The sequence below is a fragment of the Acinonyx jubatus genome, chromosome B3 (genome assembly GCF_027475565.1).
Source record: "Acinonyx jubatus isolate Ajub_Pintada_27869175 chromosome B3, VMU_Ajub_asm_v1.0, whole genome shotgun sequence".
Taxonomy (NCBI): Eukaryota; Metazoa; Chordata; class Mammalia; order Carnivora; family Felidae; genus Acinonyx; species Acinonyx jubatus.
The window spans coordinates 4,317,354-4,338,701 of NC_069386.1; the positions used below are offsets into that span (position 1 = coordinate 4,317,354).

At 41.5% G+C, this 21,348-nt stretch overlaps 1 protein-coding gene across 3 annotated transcripts in view; it reads right to left on the reverse strand.

Moving 5' to 3' along the window:
• Positions 1–5,416: 5,416 nt before the first annotated feature.
• Positions 5,417–21,348, reverse strand: part of PDE8A (phosphodiesterase 8A) — a 152,716-nt gene continuing 136,784 nt past the window's right edge. For 2 of the 3 annotated variants that reach the window (XM_027068164.2, XM_027068163.2), the window contains 2 exons: positions 7,395–7,524; positions 5,417–6,742 (listed from right to left, as the gene is read on the reverse strand). In XM_027068164.2, the coding sequence (XP_026923965.1) occupies positions 6,636–6,742; positions 7,395–7,524 (237 nt within the window). In that variant the 3' untranslated portion in view covers positions 5,417–6,635. Of the gene's footprint in view, positions 6,743–7,394; positions 7,525–7,547; positions 7,808–21,348 lie in introns of those variants that run through there. The other variant, XM_053223500.1, reaches the window with a different exon arrangement.

Sequence of the window (21,348 nt, forward strand, 5' to 3'; positions counted from 1 at the left end):
TTATCAATACATCTTTATAATCTCTCCATCTAAGCAACACAAAGAACCTTCTCATTCTTATTTATACTCGCATAGTGTTCTATGGGGACATACCATCAGGTATTAACTTACTCTTTCTAAATGAGAGACATTTAAGCTGTTTCCAGTCTTTTACACGCGGGGCTGTTGTAAATAATTCTGTGTATGTGTCATTTCTCGCAAATGTGAGTGTATCTTGCTATGTCTAGAAATAGAATTGCTACATCACAGTGCACATAGATTTGTGATTTGGATCGATGTAGCAAAGGTGCCCTCCTTGGATTTACACTCCGGTTGTGTTTTACACTCACTTGTCACGTATCAGAGTGTCTGTGTCCACACATCCTTATCAACACATTGTGTTATCAAACTTTGTTCTTCACTAATCTTCAAGGATTACTGAAAAATATCTCAAACTGATTCTCATTTGTATTTTAATTAGTACCAGTCAGTTTTAGCATAAACTTTCATTTAAGAACCTTTGATACTTCTTTTTCCTATAAATTTTCAGTTCACATCATGTTCCTATTTTTTCTATTGAATTATTTCCTTGTAATAGAAGTCTCCAAAAATTATTTTGGAAGTAAGCTTTTGTAAAATAAATTACAAGTCTTGCCCTTTTCTTTTGGATTACTGTGGTCGGCATGTATATTTTAATTTTTTATAGCTGAGTTCATTATTTTTTTCATATGGCTCTGCCGTTTTGCATACTACATAGAAGGGCTTTTTCTATTTAAACACAAAATATTCTCCCAGCTACCTTGTCACTAGGCATGATTTTTCATTTTTAAAAAGATTATGAAATATTTCAACATACTAAAAAATGAAATAATATGTTTTTAAGAAACTGATATACTCATCACCAGAATTAATAAATGTTAGTATTGTGCTGCCTGCTTTAGATTTTACTTTAAAAAACAAAGTAAAGGGCGCCTAGGTGACTCAGCTAAGCATCCGACTTCAGCTCAGGTGATGATCTCACAGTTTGTGAGTTCGAGCCCCGCGTCGGGCTCTGTGCTGACGGCTCGGAGCCTGGAGCCTGCTTTGGATTCTGTGTCTCCCTCTCTCTCTGCCCCACCCCTGCTTGTGCTCTCTCTCTCAAAAATGAATAAATGTTAAAAAAAAAATTCTTTTTAAACAAAGTCAAGATGGTTCCCTTTGACTGCCTCCCTGGTATACATCCCTTCCCTACCCGCAAGATTCAAGAAGTCGGCATGTGTCCTTCTGGTCTTTGTCAGAGTCCTCAATTCTGAGACTAGAGAACCCCACCCCTCTAGCTAGTTGAAGCAGAAGGGATTTATCAGTGGAAGGGCCAAAGAAACAGACTGTTGCCTGAGTTTTCCAGAAAGTCTCCCTAAAACTACGCTTCAGGGCTGGGCTGTGTTGTGAAGTCTGCTGTTGTGGCCCCAGAACTTTACTGCTTCTACCACAGCCAGAAATCCTTCGTGAGAGCTGCTGGTGTGGCCGGCCATTCCTAATACTCCGGAGGTACGCCTCCGTGTGCCTCTCTCCATTTATGACTCCATTCTAAATCAAGAATCTTGCCCAGTGGCCGCTGACAGGTGATCCTAAAGGAGATACAGAAATGTAGGAGGGAGGGAGTTTGGAGGGAAAGATTTTAGCCTTCTGGTTCGTGTGTACACCGGGAGCTTAGTGTTACACGAGCCAATTCACAGCATTTGTAAACTTCCTCAATATTTCAATGTTCCTTCTATTACTTTTTCCATGAACATTAAATAGTGTGTTTGGGGTATTCAAAAAATTTACACAAATGGTATCATATTGCAACTTAACCTTTTATTTTTTTAATGTTTTATTTATTTTTTGAGAGCGAGAGACGGAGTGTGAGTGGGGGCAGGGCAGTGAGAGAGGGAGACACAGAATCCGAAGCAGGCTCCAGGCTCCGAGCTGTCCGCACAGAGCCCGACGCAGGGCTTGAACTTATGAACCGGGAGAGCGTGACCTGAGCCAGAGTCGGACGCTTAACCCATGAGCCACCCAGGCGCCCTTCGACTTAACCTTTTCATTCGGTATTGTTCTTAAGCTTTTTCCCAGTTGTTATCTGCAGCTCTACTTCATTTTCAACTGCTATATATTGTTACCGTGTAATAAATCAAGGCTTGCTGGCTTAAACATAACATTTACTATCTCCGTTTCTGTGGGTAGGAATCCAAGTGTGGCTTAGCTGCGTTGTCCGGCTCGGGGTCTCTCATAAGCCTGTGATCAAGGTGTCCGCTGGGGCCGTCCCCTGAAGACCTGACAGCGGCGGGATCTGCACCCAATGCATTCGTGTGGTTGCCGGCAGCGTGACTCGGTTCTATCATGGCTTGGGCCGGAGGGTGCCCTCGCATCCTTGCCACGTGGCCTGCTCTGCGGGGCAGCTCCCGACGAGCCGCTCGCTTCATCAGAGCAAGCAAAATAAGAACGGGAGAGTGTGAGCGAGATGGATAGCACCATCTGTGGTGGGTTGAAGTGCTGGCCAACGTTCAGATCCCCTAGAACCTCAGGGTGGGCCCTTATTTGGAAACACCGTCTTTGCCGATGGAATCAGTGAAGGACTGAGATGAATCCATTGGATTCATCTAAGTGACTGGTGTCCTCGTGAGGAAAGGAGACGTCGCAGAGACACGCAGAGGCCCCGTGAAGGTGGACGCAGCAGTTGGAACGACGCATCCATGGGCCAAGGAATGCTAAGGATTGCTGGCAGTTACCAAGAGCTTGGAGAAAGGTATGGGGTGGCTCCCCCCTTAGAACCGACAAAAGGAACCACGTCGACACCTCGATTTTAGACTTCTGGCCCCCACAACTACGAGGAAATAAATGTTTGCTGTTTTAAGCTACCCGTTTGTGGTCATGTGTTAGGGCAGCCTTAGGAAACTGACATAACTGTCTTTTGGAGCCACAGCTTAGAAGTGTCACCCCATCATTTCTGCCATATTTCATTGGTTAGAAGCAAACTAGTAGGTCCAACCCAAGGTCATGGATACCAGGAGGCAGAGACCATCAGGAGAAACAGTCTGGCACAATTTACCACAGTCTGAGGTGGCAACTTCTTGATCCGTTCTACGAAGGACATTTAGATTGGTGCTTTTTCACTGTGACAGAATCCTAGTGTGAAGATCCTTAAATAGGTCTTTTTGTGCACGTTGGCAAATTTCCCTACGATCTGCAGGTAAAATTGCTGAATTGAGAAACTCTAGTGGTTATTTCCAAACTGCTTTCCATTGTGGTCCTTAACTCCCTACACTGATGTTTGAAAGTTTGCTTTTTCTCATCTCCTCATCAACACTTGATGTTGTCAGATGCTAAAAACTTGTTACACAGAAGGGTATAAAATACCTTGTCTTTTTGCCTATGGACTGCTAAGCATTCTTGATACATAGGATATATATTATTCACACACACACACACACACACACACACACACACAAATTTGTTACTTCTGTAGGTCATCTCTATCCATGGCATGGTTTTTAGCATGACTTGTGTATTTTGTCATAGAGAATTTTTAACTTGTAGAGAATTTATTTCTTGTATGCTTTCTAAAGTGTTTGGTATTATTTTAAGAATGTTTCCCTCTTCCTCAAAAGGATGATCTTTTGCATATGGATCTTTAAACTAGAACTGATTTTGTATATGCTGTGTGCTTATATTCGTACTTCTGTCCTTGCCTAAATCATACTTCCTTTCTCCATTTGTCTCCTATGGGTTACATTAGTCACATTTTATTTCTTAGCTTTCCTTTAGTGCTTTTAAAGTCTGCATTCTTTTATTCCTTTGACAATTCCCCTTAACTTTGAGCTAATTATATTGAAAGTCTATACTAAACATCTCTTTTGTCCTCAACATTTAACTTACCCAATTGTATACCTGTCCCATCTGATTATACATCACTATAATTTTTGCCCCACTCAATATACTTAGTTTTGCCCAGATATTTACCAATTTCTTTGCCATTGCTTTCTGAAACCTACCTCTTTTTTCTGGACTCATTTTTATAGACATACATCTTTCAGTATTTCTTTCCAAAGAGGTCTGTTTATAATGAACAATGTGCACATGTCTGAAATTGTCCGTATTTCACCTTCACTCCCGAGTGATAGTTTAGTTAGGTATGTAATTCTAGGCTGACAGTTGCGTCTTTTGAAAATGTTATTGCTTTGTCTTCTGGCTGTGGCAGATGAGAAGTCTGACGGCAGTCTAACACTAGTTGCCTTGTTAAGTGATCGGTCTTTTCTCACAACTGTTAGGTTTTTCTCTTGGAGCTCCACATTGAGTTGTGTGGATGTGTTTTGCTTATCCTCCTTGGGGTTCGGTGTCCCCTTTAAATCCGAGGATGTGTGTCTGTTAAATCCTGAGTGCCTCTCAGTTTATTCAGGATCTCCTAATTTAGACATGTTTTGTTTCATGCTTGACACATTTTGAAGTATTTCATTCCACCTTCCATATTTTAATTTTGCTTTCATTTTAAACTTCTGTGCTGCATGTGGAGTAGCTTCAAGGCTTTCAATTTACTAGTTCTTTCTTTAGTTGCGGCTGGCCTTCTGCTCAACCTGTGAAGTTTTGTTCCAATGACTATATTCTTTGTATCTAGAATGTCTACTTGGTTCTTTTTCAAATATACTTATTTTTAAACCTATCGTGGTTTACACCTTATGGTTTCTGTTGCTGCTTTTCTCTCTTCAGACATGTTAGGCCTACTCCTCTTAAAGTTCCTTTCATATCATCCTGGCGTTCCTGGTTCTGGGTGGTGCACGTTCCAAATATTACATGCTCTGCGCTCTACCTCATGATGGTTGAGTTGCTCACCTGGGTAACTTCCTTTTCTTTCCCGGCACCTGGAGGAGAGGAGAGGGCTGTCTTCTACCTTGGTCCATGGTTGCCAACTTAGGTCAAACGTCTTCAAACGGGAAAATGGGCTTTTGTTCCCTTAGAAAAAGGGACTTTTTAAAAAAGCATTTTTGATGTTTTAACTTGAAATGTATTTACTTTTGAGAGAGGAGCACAAGCATGCATTGAGTAGGGGAGGGGCAGAGAGCAAGAGACAGAGGGAGACAGAGAATCCCAAGCAGGTTCCCTGCTGTCAGCGCAGAGCCTGACGAGGGGCCAAAGTCACCAACTGTGAAATCGTGACCCGAGCTGAAATCAAGAGTCAAGACACTCTACAGACTGAGCCACCCAGGTGCCCTGAAAAAGGGCCTTCCGAGGGGCCAGCCCTCCCAGCTGTGAATGGGTATCAGTGGTGAGAAGTTTTCAACGTATCATCTCTTCTTCTGTGACCCTGAAAAACTTAACTATTAATCTTCTCTGGAATATAAAGGTATCTTATTTATTTAGAGGGAGAAGAAATGAAATCGTGTTAAATATCCTAAAACTCCAAAGAAAAGGTGACGCGTGATTTCTTAAAAACAAATAGTTTAATTTCATTTTTATCTGGGAAAAAAATACAGCTTTAAAATGAGGTGACAAGCACTCTGACATCATGTGTCATCATGTGTCATTTTTCACGGTACTACACTTACTCAAGACGGAAGATACAGAACCTTTATAAATTTCTGGGATCGAAGATTCCCACCTCAGATGAAAACAGACTGGTTATAAAATGTCATTTCACTAAATATTCCATTTTTGTTCTCGCATAGGGAATATCTTGTAGAAACACTATAAAATAAGGAAGACTTTTGGGAATTCAATGATAAAATTTTAGGAAAAAAGTGTTAGGTCTTAATTTCATGTACTTTGGGGAGTACCAAGCTCATCAGATGGCTAGAGCCGTTTCAGAACTCTGGTTTCTATACAGGAGTCTCTCTCCTCTCATGCTCTAGACTCAGACCCCCCTCCCCCCCCAAAAGACAGCTTTTCTCAATTAGCTTCAATCAGAAACAAGTTTAACATACACAAGTATTTCTGTAGTGCAGTAAAAATGTGTCATTTTATAGTCTTAATTTGCATTATGAAAATAAGTCTGTACACCCAAGTAATACATATTTAATGAATATGAATCATGTAATTTTGGTCATGGCATTTAAAGTTCGCTTTGGCTTTGAAGTATTTTAAAATTCATAGAAAATATTGAACTTCTAATAAAATAAATAAAACTTTTAATTGATATTAATCAACTTCAAAATTTCTTTAAGAATCAACTTCAAAATTTCTTTGTATTTTTCATTTGCTACTCAGTTTCAAAAGAGAAGTCACTTTCAGTAGTGTTCCAAAGTGAGTGATTGCACCTTCTATGATGTGAAAAAAGTTGCTAAAGCTCCGATTGCCGTTGGCTGTTCCTAAGTGCTGGACACGGTTGAGAGAAATTGTTTGCAACAAGAAATCCATCAATGTCGTCTGCAGGGTCACGCCAAGGTCGCTGTAAGGAAAGCCAGCGCCGACCCGTTCTCCTGTGACTTTTCGAAGAGGCCCCCCGCCGCCGGCCGGGTATGGACACTTGGTGGCGATGGCGTCAGCCAGGGGCTACGGGAGGCCAGCGATGTGCCCACGCGTGTTCACAGGCTCTGCAGCCTTGGGCCCTGTTCGCCCTAATACTGAAAGGACCGGGGATCTGGGTGCGTGCGGGAACCCCCGGCGCGCAGAGGGACGGAGCTTCGAACCGGCGGCGGGCCGCGCTATTCAGGGGGCGGCCGGAGGCTCCGCAGCTGCATCTCGTCCAGTCCTTTCCAGTATTTGAAGTTGTTGTCAAGATGCTGCATTAGCTCAGGCAGGTCGACAAAGGCTGGGGAGAAAGACAGGGATGTGACCCCCTCCCCGCCCCTGGTGACAAACGCGGGCTGAGCGGGGCACGCGCTTAGAGGGACAGGTGACAGCAGGTGTTTGCAAGCCCCTGGACAAGCGGCTGGAGGGGCTGCGGGTTCCCGAGGCCAAGTCCCTATTCAATGCCCGGCAGCCCCTCCGAGACCACATGGGGACCGCCAGCTCTGGGAGGTGACGCAGGAGGGAGCGGATGTGCTAATGAGCATAAGGAGCACTGAAGGTGGGGGGGATAGGAAGACAGCGAGTCCCCACCTGTGGCCGTGACCAGGACTGGCTCTTCTGTCTCCCCCCAGCCTCCGGCTCCGCTTCACTTAACCATCCCCTCCCGCCTGTCCCACTGCCCTGTGGGCCGGTGGGGAACAATCGGCCGGAGAGGGCGAAGCTGCGGAGTCCGCCCACCGGACACCCGCACCCCTGCGGGAGGGGCAGTTAACCAGCGGGGCGCAGAGAGCGCCCCGGCCTCAGGGGCCCTCGGTGAGGCCTCATTTCTTCTCGTCGGTCCTCCTCGAAAGTCTAAGCCCGCAAACATGCTCTAGAACCAGATGCACTATCTGCTACTCAACATCCGGCTCCCCATTTCATTACTGGGGGAAATGCGCTGTAAGAGGTCTTACCGTCCCAGGCATCAAACATGTCCGTGATGAAGTAGTCAATGAAAGAGATCTGGGATTTGGGGATGCTGCAGGTGTTTCTGTCAAAAACCGGCATCACCACGGGCAAGTCCTGCTGCTTCTCCTCATCCGTCTGTAAAGCAGAAAATGCCCAAATTTTGACGCTCTGCTGTGTGGGTCCACTTCGGATCAGCCCTGCGGGGGGCCTCTCCAGGCAGCCCCCTGGAGCTCGCTGGGAGCAGCAGCCAGAACCCGGCCCGGCCACAGATAACAGGTGTCCCCAGAGCAAGGTGGTTCTGTGCCAGGAGGGCCCCAGCACCCCTTCCCAGCCCTCATTTCCAACACCTGGAGCCTCTTGCTGGCGCTCCTGTCAGACCCCCACGTGGACACACAGCGGCCGCCCTCCCACACCAGGCCTGCAATGGCGAGAAAGAAATCGACCCCCATCATAAAGAAGGGGCTGGTGGCTGCTTCTCACCTGAGGCCAATCATTTTATTTGAAAAGGTTATGAACACCCTTGAGATCCTTGAGGTTAAAAACAACAACAACAAAAAAGCCCCTCTGGGATGAACAGTTTTTATGTATATCCTGGGGAAAAAGGCAAGTTTATCTTGAAAGATACAAGGAAGCTTTAAAGCTCTGTTTTGCCAAAGTGTCCTGGAGGAGGGCGAGGGGATGTGTACAGTGAGGCAGGGGGGCTTCCTGGAGCCCAGTGGGGACTCAAAGGGTCGTAGGTCACTGCTGGAGCCAGTTAAGGGCAGACAGCCACGTGAGGGGCAGGAGGACTGGAGGGGACCCCCAGCAGGTCAGTGACGTGGGGACAGGCTTGGTGGGGAGCTCAGAATGAAATGTGCAGGGCCAGGTGACAGGGGGCGGTGGCTGAGGGAGCTGCGGCCCCGGACACCCCGGGAGGGGTGGAACCATCCCTCGGTCTTATACAGGCTCTGCCTAACCCCACTGTATTCGGGAAGAAACTGCAATTGAATGGCTTTAAATGTTCCAAGCCCTCATTCCCCGCCCGCCCCCTGCCCCCATGGAAACATCAACCATCACCACACTGGCTAAAATAACCTAACAGGAACTCTGGAAACCAGTCAAAGGTCTACAGCAACCAAGTGAAAGCCCAGTCAAGAAAAGCCGCATTCAAAATGGTAGCAAATGCCATGGTGTTTTTACTCACCCTTGCCCCACCCTGTCCCCTGCCCAGTTCCCAGCTGCTCCCCTTAAACTGGAGGGAGTAGCGCTGATCCTGTTTGCATGATTGTAACCTACCTGGCAGCTGCCCAAAGGACCAGCGTCTGTTTCACCTAACTCAGCTCTCGTGCTAAAGCAATGGCCAGGGCGGGGGAGGAAAGCTGCATGGGGTGACAGACACACATGCCTGGGGCAAGAGATCATGGGCGGAGACCTTCAGGATACCACGTGAGGCACCAAGGAGAAGCTGGGAGAAGATTCTGGGCAACTGCGACGTTCCAAAGCAGCTGTATATACTGTGGAAGGGAGAGGGCCCCACACAGGCCCAGACAAGACCTGGTCAGAAACGACCTGAGGGGAACTTGAGCCCGCAGGTGGGGCTGATCCCAGGGCTGGGAGAGTGTCCGGCTAATCAGTAAAGGACTTTCCCGGCAGGAAGCAAACTGCCAAGACTTGGAGAGGTGCCCGCCAACAAATGTCCAATTTTCAACACAAGGCCAAAGAAAAGGGAGAAAATCAGCCTACTCAAAAGAAGAAGCTAGCAGAAGCTATCCCTGAAGAAGTACAGGCACTGGACTTACTGAACCAAGATTCTGAAACTCCCATCTTAAATATGCACGAAGAGCAATAGGAAAAGATGGTCAAAGGGCTGCAGGAAATGAGGAAAAGGATATATGAACAAAACAAGAATATCCACAAAGAGACAGAAATTACAAAAAAGACCCAAACAGAAATTCTGGAACTGGAAAAAAAAAAAAAAAGGTTTAAAAAACTCATTAGAGAGATTCAACAGCAGATGTGAGCCAGCAGAAGAAACAAATCTGAAGACGGGACATATGAAATTATTGAGACTGAGGAGGAGAAAGAAAAAAGATGTGAAGAAAAGTGACAAGAGCCTAAGGGACTTATGGGATATTAAATGGACCAATAATATACATTATCAGAGTCCAGGAGAGCAAGAAAGGAGCAGACATTATTGGAAAAACAACAGCCGTAAACTGCTATCACTTGAAAACATACATCTCCCAAATCGAGAAACTTAACAACTCCAAATAGGATAAATCCCAAAGGAACCATATTGTGACACACTGTAACCCAACTGTCAAAAGCCAAAACTGAAGAATTTTAAGAGCAGGAAGAGACAAGTGACTCATGGTAGGATATTCTCTGTAAGATGATGAGCTGATCTCTCAGGAGCAACACTGGAGGCTGGAGGTGGTGGAATGTTCATATAACGAGCTAAAAGACAGAACCTGTCAACGGGGAATTCTGGAACTAGCAAGACAAAACTGCTCTTCAAAAATGAGGCAGATCCGCAGACACCCCCAGGTACCCAAGGTGCCAGTGCTCAGGAGCACTGATGTGGCTTATGGGAAATGCTACAGGGAATCTGTCAGGTTGATGGGAAAAGAAGCCAGAGGGTAACCCCAAGTCCTATGAAGATGTAAAAATATCTCCAGTAAAGGTAAACACATGTATCTCTTTTTGCAAAGCGTCTGTTAAAATATTTGGCCGTTTTAAATTAGGCGGCTGGTCTTTTTACTACGGAGCTATAGTTTCTGAATATAGTCGTTTGTCAGATAGGATTTGTGGGTATTTTCTTCCAGCAAGGCGTGCCTATTCATTTTCATAGCTGTGTTTAGATGAGCATAAGTCCTGAATTTTGATTCTCATTTCTCAACTTTTCTTTCTGTGGTGGTGGTCTTCTGTACGTAATAAATTTCTGTGCAATTCTAAACAACCAAGACTGTTCTCTTATGTTTTTCTTTAAAAGCTTTATGGTTTAAGGTTTTGTATTTAGGTCTGTGATCCACTGTGAAATGGTATTTCTCTGGTATGAGGTAGAAGTTGTGGTTCATTTTTGTTGGAAGAGATATCTAAGTATTCCAACACCACCTGCTGAAAAAATTTTTCCTTTCCTCACTGTTTATATAGATGTGGTCTATTTCTGGGACCTCTACTCTGTTCCATCATATATCTGATATCTTTATGCCAGTGCCACACTGGCTTACTTTAAGCTCTAAAGCCAAACGGTGTAAATTTTCCAATGTTTTCAAGTTTGCTTTGCTTATTCAAGGTCCTTCACATTTCCATATAAATTTTAGAATCCGTTTGTCAGTTTCTGCAAACAACAACAAAACTTTCCCCAAACAACAAAACAACCCTGCTGGCATTTTTATTGGAATTGCATTGATGTATACACATCAATTTGGAGGAAGCTGTACCTTAACAACACTGAGCCTTCCAATCTGTAGACTTAGCATGTCTCTACATTTTCGCAGGTGTTCTTTTTAAATTCTCAGTGATATTTTGTGGTTTTCAGTGCAAAGGACTGGAGTTCTTTTGTTAAATTTATTCCGAGATTTTTTATTACCATGTAAATGGGATTTGGCATTTAGTTTCATTGTCCCAGTGTTTTGGGCTACTCTATAAAACACAACTATATAACGAGCTTGTCTTATGACGTTGCTAAATCAAATCCTTATTAATGGTATTCATGGTTTTGTACACTCCTTAGAGCTCTCACTATAAAAAAAATCATGTCATTTCTGCAAATAGGAAAAAATTTCTTTCTATTCTTCGTACCTTTCTCCTCTTGCTTTACTGCACTGACTAGGGCAGCCGATACAGTGTTCAACAGAAGTAGTTCCCTTCCCTGGTTTCCAACCTTGAGAAGGTATTCAGTATTTCACCATTAAGTATAATGTCAGCTGTTAAGTGTTTGTAGCTGCCCTTTTTAAGGTTAAGTTCCCTTCTATTCCTGGTCTGCTAAGTCTCTTTTTGATGAACCAATGTTCTATTTTGTCAAATGCTTCTTCTGCATCTATTAACATGTTTTTTTTCCCCTCCTTTAATTAGCATGTGATTATTGATTTTTCTGATACTAAGTCGACCTTGAATTCTTGGGGAAAAGCTCTAATTTATGATGAGATAGAATCCTTTTTATATACCGCTCAATTAAGTATCTCTGCATCTGCGTTCATGATATAGGATACAAGGGACTGTGGTTGTCTCCTGGTATTGTCCTTGTCAGGTTTAGGTAGCAGAATAATGGCTTCATAAAATGAGTTGCAAAGTATTCCCACATTCTCTATATTCTAATATAATTTGGTAAGACTGGCATTATTTCTTCCCTAAATGTTTGACACAATTCCTCAATGAGACCTTTTGTGCCTGGAATTTTCTTTGTGGGAAAATCTTTAATAGTAAATTTTTAAAAAAATTTTTTAAGGTTTATTCATTTTTCAGAGACAGAGAGAGACAAAGTGTGAGTGGGGAAGGGGCAGAGAGAGAGGGAGACACAGAACCCAAAGTAGGCTCCCGGCTCCCAGCTGTCAGCACACAGCCCAAGGCGGGGCTCGAACTCACAAACCGCAAGATCATGACCTGAGCTGGAGTTGGACACTTAACCGACTGAGCCACCCAGATGCCCTGTAAATTTTGATAAAGAATTTAACACACGCCTTCACAGGTTATTCCTCTATCTTGTCAGTTTGGGTAAACTATAGTTTAGAGGGAATTTTTCCATCTCATTTAAGTTGTCAAATTTGTTGGTATAAAGTTCACAATTAAAAAAATTATCCTTTTAATATCTGTAAGATTTATTATGACAATACCTCTTTCATTCCTGATATTGGCAATCTGTGTGTTCTCTTTTTCTCCTTGATCATTCTAGCTAGGTAGTGGCAAATTTTGTTAATTTTCTCAAAGAATCCATTTTGGCTCTGTTAATTTTTTCTGTTTTCTCCATTTCCTCATTTTTTGCTCTTACATTTATAACTTTCTTTTTTGTCTTTTTTAGGTTTTTTTTAATGTTTTTATTTTTGAGAGAGAGAGTGCGTGCGAGCCGGGGAGGGGCAGACGGAGAGGAAACACAGAATCCAAAGCAGACTCCAGGCTCTGAGCTGTCAGCACAAAGCCCGACATGGGGCTCGAACTTACAAAATGTGAGATCATGACCTGAGCCAAAGTCAGATGCTTAACCAACTGAGCCACCCAGGCGCCCCAGTCTTAAGTGAAATCCAAGTCATTACCTTTAGGGCCTTTTCTTTTCATGTTTTTTCATCATATGTGTACTCTTTAATCCCCAGCCCCTCTTTCCCCTTCTCTGGTAACCATCAGTTTGTTCTCTGTAGTTAAGAGTCTATTTCTTGGTCTTTTACCTTTGCTTGTTTTGTTCCTTAAAATCCACATATGAACGAGATCATAAGGTATCTTTCTCTGATTTCACTTAGCATTATACCGTCCAGCTCTACCCATGTTGTCACAAATGGCAAGATTTCTTTTTTTATGTCTGAATAATATTCTTGTGTGTGTGTGTGTGTGTGTGTGTGTGTGTGTGAGACCTCATCTTTATCCTCACCAATTGATGGGACAGATGGGCTGCTTCTGTAATTTGGCTATTGTAAATAATGCTGCAATACACATAGGGTGCGTATGTCCCTCTAAATGAGTATTTTTTGTATTTTGTGGGTAGTTTTTTAAGGAAACTTTATTCTGTTTTCCACAGTGGCCACACCAGTGTGCATTCCTACCAACAGTGCAAGAGAATCCTTTTTTTGCCACATCCTCACCAAGACTTGTTGGTTCTTGTGTTTTTGATTCCAGCTGTTCTGACAGGTGTGAGGTGGTATCTCATTGTAGTTGTGATTTGCATTTCCCTGATGATGAGTGATGTTGAGCCTCTTTTCATGGGTCAGCTGGCCGTCTGTATGTCTTGGGAGAAATGCCTGTTCATGTCTTCTGCCCATTTTTTAATTGCATTATTCGATTTTTTGGTTATTGAGTTGTATCAGTTCTCTATATATTTTGGATACTAGCCCTTCACTGGATATATCATTTGCAGATATCTCCTCCCACTCAGTAGGGTGCCTTTCAGTTTTGTTGTTTCCTTTGCTGTACAGAAACTTTTAATGTTGCTACAGTCACAATAGTTTATTTTTACTTTTATTTCCCTTGCCTTAGGAGGCATCTCTAGAAAAATGTGGCTATGATCAATGTCAGAGATTACTGCCTGTGCTCTCTTCAAGGATTTTTAGGATTTCAGGTCTCACATTTAAGTCTTTAATCTACTTTGAGGGTTTTTTTGTGTATAGTGAAAGAAAGTGGTCCAGTTTTTCCAACACCATTTGTTGAACATTTTTTTCCCATTGGATATTCTTTTCTGCTTTGGAGATTGACCACATAATTGTGGGTTTATTTCTGGGTTTTCTGTTTTGTTCCATTGATCTACATGTCTATTTTTATGCCAGTGCCATACTGTTTTGATTACTACAGACTTGTAATATAACTTGAAATCCAAAATTGTGATGCCTCCAGCTTCGCTCTTCCTGTTCAAGATTTCTTTGGCTACTAGGAGAGTTTTGTGGCTCCATACAAATTTTAGGACTGTGTTCTAGTTCTGTGAAAAATGCTGTTGATATTTTGATAGGGATTGCACTAAATCTGTAGATTGCTTTGGGTAGTATCGGCATGTAACAAATATTTGTCCTTCCAACCCATAAGCATGGAGTGTCTTTCCATTTCTTTGTGTTGTCTTCAATATGTTCCACAAGTGTTTTATTGTTTTTGGAGTACAGGTCTTTTGCCTCTTTGGTTAAGTTTATTCCTAGATATTTTATTGTTTTTGGTGTAGCTGTAAATGGGATTTTCTTAGGGCCTTTTCTATAATAATAAATTAACATTGTAACTATCCCTTTAATCATTGTTTTAGTTGCATCCTATAATTTTGATCGATTTTCATTATCATTTCTTTTTAATGTTTATTTTTGAGAGAGAGAGAGAGAGAGAGAGAGAGAGAGAGAGAGAGAGAGAATGTGAGTGGGGGAGGGGCAGAGAGAGAAAGAGGGAGACACAGAATCTGAAGCAGGCTCCAGGATCTGAGCTGTCAGCACAGACCCCGACATGGGGCTCAAACCCACGAACCTCGAGATCATGACCTGAGCCGAAGTTGGACGCTTAACTGACTGAGCCACCAAGGCACCCCCATTATCATTTAATTGTAAATATTTTCAAATTTCCCTTGTTATCTGACACATGGACTATTCAGAAGTGTGTTGTACAATTTCCAAATATTTGGCATTTACCTAGATAGGTTACTGATTTCTAATTCCTATGTGGCCAGGGAATATATTCTGTATGATTTCAGTTCTTTTAAATGTACTGAATTATTTCTGTGGCCACAATGTATGATGTATGCCGGTGAACATATCATGCATACTTAATGCATATTCTGCCCACTTAGGGTGTAGGGTTTTATGAATATTTAACTAAGGTAAGGCGATTGATTGTGGATTATCTGCTTTTACTGGTATTTTAATCTGGATGTGCTATCAATTGCTGAAAGAGGGTGTTAAAATCTCCAACTATGATTATAGAGTTGTCTGCTTCTCTGCCAGTTCTGCTTCATTTATTTGAAGTTCTGTTATTATGCACACTGACGATTATCATGCTTTCCTATAGAGCTGACCCTTTAATCGATATGAAGTGTCCAGTTTATCTCTGGTAATATTTTCATCCTGATGTCTATTTTGTCTGAGATTAACACAGCCGTTCCAGTCTTTTTATATTTAAAATTTGCATGATATATCTTTTTCCATTCATTTCTGTCTTTGCATGTATCCTTTATATTTTAAGTGTGTCTTTGGTAGATCACATGTAGTCAGTTGGCTTTAAAAAAACCCCCATTTTGATGAACTCTTTGTGTTTAGTCTACTAACTTTTAATATAAGTACTGATGTGATTAGCATTAGGGCTACCATTTTACCCCCCCCCCCCATTCCTGTTTCCCTTTTCCTGCCACTTTTGTATGTTTTAATATATTTTAGAGTTCCATTATATCTATTAACTACTAAGCAACACAGATTGCTCTACAGATTACCATATATATCCTTCACTTTTTAGTCTACTCGGCTAATAGATATTTTTAAGTTTTTTCGAGAAAGAGGGTATGCGAATGGGGGAAGGGGGGCAGAGAGAGAGAGAATATCTTAAGCAGACTCCACGTTTAGTGCAGAGCCCAACACAGGGCTCAATCCCACGACTCTGGGATCATGCCCTGAGCCGAAATCAAGAGTCAGATGTTCAACCGACTGAGCCCCCCAGGCGGCCCCGAGCTATCCTTGTAACTAGCACTCATGTAGGATTTAGAAACCTTGCATCCGTGCACTTTTACTTTTCCCATCCTTTATGTTACAGCTGTCACATGTACTCTACAATGCAATGTTTTCACTTCTGCTGGAAATAGTCCTGTGTATTTAGAGACATTAAGAGAAGGAAAAAAAACTTGTATTTGCCATTTTAAAAAGTGTTTCTTTTTTTTTAATTGAGGTATAATTGACATACAACAGGATTCCAAGCTGGTATATACTATAAAATGCTCACCACAATAAGTCAACATCCTCCACCACACATAGTTACAGAATTTCTTTTTCTTGTGATGAGAACTTTTAGGAGCTACTCTCTTATACACAATACAGTATTAACTACAGACGCCATACTGTACATTGAATCCCCGTGACTTATTTTATAACTGGAAGTTTGTACATTTTGACTCCTTTCATCCATTTCTAGTTTAGGCATCTAGGCATCCATTACTAGTTGCCTACCCTGGCAACTAGTAATCTGTTGTCTGTATCTATGAACTCTTTGTCTTTTTTTTTTTTTTTTTAAAGATTCTAATAAGTGAGATCATACAGTACTTGTCTTTCTGTCTGATTGATTTTCACTCAGCATAATGCCTTTAGGGTCTGTCCATGTTGTTGCAAACGGCAAGATTTTATTCTTTTTTAAGGCTGAATAATATTCCAGCGTGTGTGTGTGTGTGTGTGTGTGTGTACACACACCACTTCTTCTTTAGCCATTCATCTATCAATGGACACTTGGGTTGCTTCCGTATTTTAGCTATTGTAAATAATGGTGCAGTGAGCATGGGGTGCATGTATCTTTACAAGTTAGTATTTTCCTGTTCTTTGGGTAAATACCAAGTAGTGCAATTCTTGGATCATAGGGTAATTCTATTTATATAATTTTTTGAAGAATATCCATACTGTTTTCCACAGTAGCTACCCTAGTTTGCATTCCCACCCACAGCGCAAGATGGTTCTTCTTTCTCCACATCCTTGTCAACACTGCTTGTGTTCTTGATTTTAGCCATTCTGACAGGTGTGAAGTGATATCTCATTGTAGTTGTGATTTACATTTCCCTGATGATGAGTGATTGTTGAGCCTCTTTTCATGTGTCTCTTGGCCATCTGGATGTCTTCTTTGTGGAGAAATGTCTGTTCATGTCATCTTCTCATTTTTAAATTGCATTATTTGATTTTTGGGTATTGAGTTGTATCAGTTCTTTATATATTTTAGTTACTAAGCCTTTATCAGATGTCATTTGCAAATATGACATCTCCTCCCATTTAGTAGGTTGCCTTTTAGTTTTGTTGATTGTTTTCTTGGCTCTGCAAAGAAATTTTGATGTAGTCCCAATAGTTTATTTTTGCTTTTGTTTCATAGGAGACATAACAGGAAAAATGTAATGACTGATATCAGACTACTGGCTGTGCTCTATGATTTCTATGGTTTCAAGTCTCACAAGTCTCTGTGTACAGTGAAAGAAAGTGGTCCAGTTTCATTCTTTTGCCTCCTTTGTCATAGATTAACTGATCATGTAATCGTGGGTTTATTTCTGGGTTCTCTATTGTGTTCCATTCATCTATATGTCTACTTTGGTCCTAGTACCCTACCGTTTTAATCATCACAGCTTTGTAGTGTATCTTGATGTCTGGGACTGTGATACCTCCAGTTTTGTTCTTTTTCAAGGCTGCTTTGGCTATCCAGGGTCTTTTGTAGTTCCATACACATTTTAGGCATATTTGTTCTCGTTATGTGATAATGCAATCCTTAGCAAAGTACCAACAGCATTTAAGTCTGTAGATTGTTTTGGGTAGTGTGGGCAGTTTAACAATATTTTTCCAATCCATGAGCATGGAGTATCTTTCTGTTTTTGTCATCTTCAACTTCTTTTATCAGTGTTCTACACTTTCCAGAATACAGGTTTGTCACTTCCCTGGTTTATTCCTAGGGATTTAATTCTTTTAGATGCAATTACGAATGGGATTGTTTTCTCAATTTCTCTTTCTGCTACCTCATTTAGTGTATAGAACTGCAGTGGCTTTCTGTATATTGATTTTGTATCCTGTAACCTTACTGAATTCATTTACCAGTTCTAGTAGTTTTTTTGGTGGTCTTAAGGGTTTTCTATAAAAAGTATGCCATCTGCAAAAAGTGAAAGTTTTACTTCTCTTTTACCAATTTGGATGCATTTTCTTTCTTTTCGTTGTCTGCTGCAGCTACGACTTGCAGTACTGTATTGAATAAAAGCGGTGCAAGGGGACATCCTTGTCTTGGTTCCTGATCGTAGGGGAAAAGTTCTCAGTTTTTCATCATGGAGTATGAAGTTAGCTGGGGTTTTTTAATATACAGCCTTTATTATGTTGAGGTAGGTCCCCTCTAGATATACTCTGTTGAGGGTTTTTATCATGAATGGATACTGTAGTCTGTCAAATGCTTTTTCTGCCATCTCTTGAAATGAACATGATTTTTATTCTTTCCCTTGTTGATAATGATGCATCGCATTGATTGATTTGCGAATGTTGAACCACCCTCACAACCCAGGAATAAATCCCACCTGACTGTGGTAAATAATTCTTTTAATGTATTGTTCGATTTGGTTTGCTAATATTTTGTTGAGGGTTTTTATACCTACTGGCCTGTAGTTCTTTTTGGAGTTTTGTATCTTTTTGTATCTTTATCTAGTTTTGGTATCAGGGTAATGCTGGCCTCATAGAATCAATTTGGAAGCTTTCCTTCCTCTTCTGTTTTTGGAATAGTATGAAAAGAACAGGTATTCACCGTTCTTGAAATATTTGGTAGAATTCACCTGTGAAGCTCTCTGGTCCTGGACTTTTGTTTGTTTGGAATTTTTTGATTACTGATTCAATTTTAATGCTGGTAATCACTGTTCAAATTTTCTATTTCTTCTGGTTCAGTTTTGGTAAGTGATGTTTCTAGGAATTTATCCACTTCTTCTAAGTTGTCCAATTTTTTGGCATATAATTTTCCATACTCTCTTATAATGCTTTGTATTTCTATGTTGTTGGCTACCTCCTCTTTCATTAAAAATGATTTTTTTAATGTTTATTTTTGAGAGAGAGAGAGGGAAACACACAGAATCTGAAGCAGGCTCCAGGTTCTGAGCCGTTAGCACAGGGCCCAACATGGGGCTCAAACCCACTAACTGTGAGACCACAGGTGAGCTGAAGTTGGATACCTAACCGACTGACCCACCAGGCGCCCCTCCCTGCCCCCCCCCACCCCATCTACTCTTTCATTTCTGATTTTATTTGAAAAAAACATTTTTTTTCTTTTTGAGGCATTTGGCTAAAGGTATATCAATTTTGTCAATCTTATCAAATCAGTAACTCCTGGTTTCATTGATCAGTTCTATTGCTTTTTAGTTTCTATTTCATTTATTTCTGCTCCAATCTATTATTTCCTTCCTTCTACTGTCTTGGGGCTTTGTTTGCTGTTCCTTCTCTAGCTCCTTTATGTGTAAGGTTAGGTTGTGTGAAATTTTTGTTTCTTGAGGTAGGCCTGTATTGCTATAAACTTCCCTTTTTGAACAGTTTTTGCTGCACCTTAAAGACTTTGAACCACTGTGTTTTTCATTTGTTTCCATGGGTGTTTTGATTTCCTCTTTCATTTTTTTGGTTGACCCATTCACTGTTTAGTAGTATATTTAACTGCCATGTATTTGTGCTCTTTCCAGATTTTCTCCTGTGGTTGATTTCTAGTGTCATAGCATTGTGGTCAGAACAGCTTTGATCTTTTTGAGTTCGTGGAGACTAGTTTTGTGGCCCAATATGTGATCTATTCTGGAGAATGTTCCATATGCACTTGAAAAGAATGTGTATTGTTTTAGGATGGAATATTCTGAGTAAGTCTGTTAGGACCATCTGGTCAAATGTGTCAATCAGCCATGGTTTCCTTGTTGATGTCTGTCTATTGATGTAAGTTCCAGTTAAAGTCCCCTACTATTACTGTGTCACTGTTGATTTCTTCCTTTATGTTTGTTATCAGCTGCTTTATGTGCTCCCATGTTGGATGCATAAATATTTACAATTATTTTATTTTCTTGTTGGATTGTTCCCCTTCGGACTATGTAGTGTCCTTCTTTGTTTCTTGTTATGATCTTTAATTTTTTTAATGTTTATTTTTGATAGAGAGGGAGGGGAAGAGAGAGAGGGAGACAGAGGATCCGAAGCAGGCTCTGTGTTATCAGTGCAGTGTCTGATGTGGGGCTTGAACCCACAAACTTCAAGATCATGATCTGAGCCCAAGTTGGGTGCTTAACTGACTGAGCCCTCCAGGCACGCCTACAATCTTTATTTTAAAGCCTATTTTGTCTGATATAAGTATTGCTACCCTGGTTTTCTTTTCACTTCCATTTGCATGATATGTGAGTCTCTTGTAGACAGCATATAGATGGGCCTTGACTTTTCATCCCATGTCTTTTGATTGGAGCATTTAGTCCATTTACATTCAAAGTAATTATTAGTAGGTGTGGACTTATTGCCATTTTGTTACTTATTTTATGGTTGTTTTTATGGTTTTCTCTGTTTCTTTGCTTGCTCACTTATGGTTTGCTGGCTTTCTTTTTTTTTTTTTTTAATGTTTATTTATTTTTGGGACAGAGAGAGACAGAGCATGAACGGGGGAGGGGCAGAGAGAGAGGGAGACACAGAATCGGAAGCAGGCTCCAGGCTCTGAGCCATCAGCCCAGAGCCCAACGCGGGGCTCGAACTCACAGACCGTGAGATCGTGACCTGAGCCGAAGTCGGACGCTTAACCGACTGAGCCACCCAGGCGCCCCGCCGGCTTTCTTTACTGATACACTTGGATGCCTTTCTCTTTATTTTTTGCATATCTATTACCAGTTTTTGATTTGTGGTTACCATTAGGTTACATATAACACCTTATGCATATAGCCGTCTATATTAAGTTGATGGTTGCTTCAGTTTGAACCCATTCAAAAAGCACTACATTTTTATTCCTCTCTCCCCCACATCTTAGGTGTATGGTGTCATACTTCACACCCTTTTATTTTGTGAATCCATCGACCGATCTTTATAGATATACTTAACATACTGCTTTTGTGTTTCCTACAGAGCTTACTCTTGCTTTATGGTCCTTCCTTTCCACTCAGAGTCCCCTTTAACATTCCTTGTAAGGCTGCTTTAGTGGTGATGAATTCCTTTGTGTGTCTGAGTAAGTCCTTATCTCTCCTATTCTGAATGATTGATTTGCTGGATAGAGTATTCTAGGGTGCAGGGTTTTTTTTTTTCTTTCTGTGAATATATCATGCCACCCTCTTCTGATTTGCAACGTTTCTGCTGAAAAATCAGCTGGTAGCCTTCAGGGGTTTTTTTCCCCTGTATGTAACTGTTTCCTTGTGCTGCTTTAAAAATGGTCTTATCACTACTTTTCGACATTTTAATTACTACGTGTCTTGGCGTGGGCCTCCTTGGGTTGATTCTGCTGCAGGTTCTCTGAGCCTCGTGGATCTGGGTTTTTGTTTCCTTCGCCAGATTTGAGAAGTCTCCGGCTATTTCTTCAGATACATTTTCTGCCCCCCTTTCTCTCTCTCTCCTCCTCCTGGGGTCCCTATAATGCAAATGTTACTACGTTTGCTGGTGTTGCTGAGTTCCC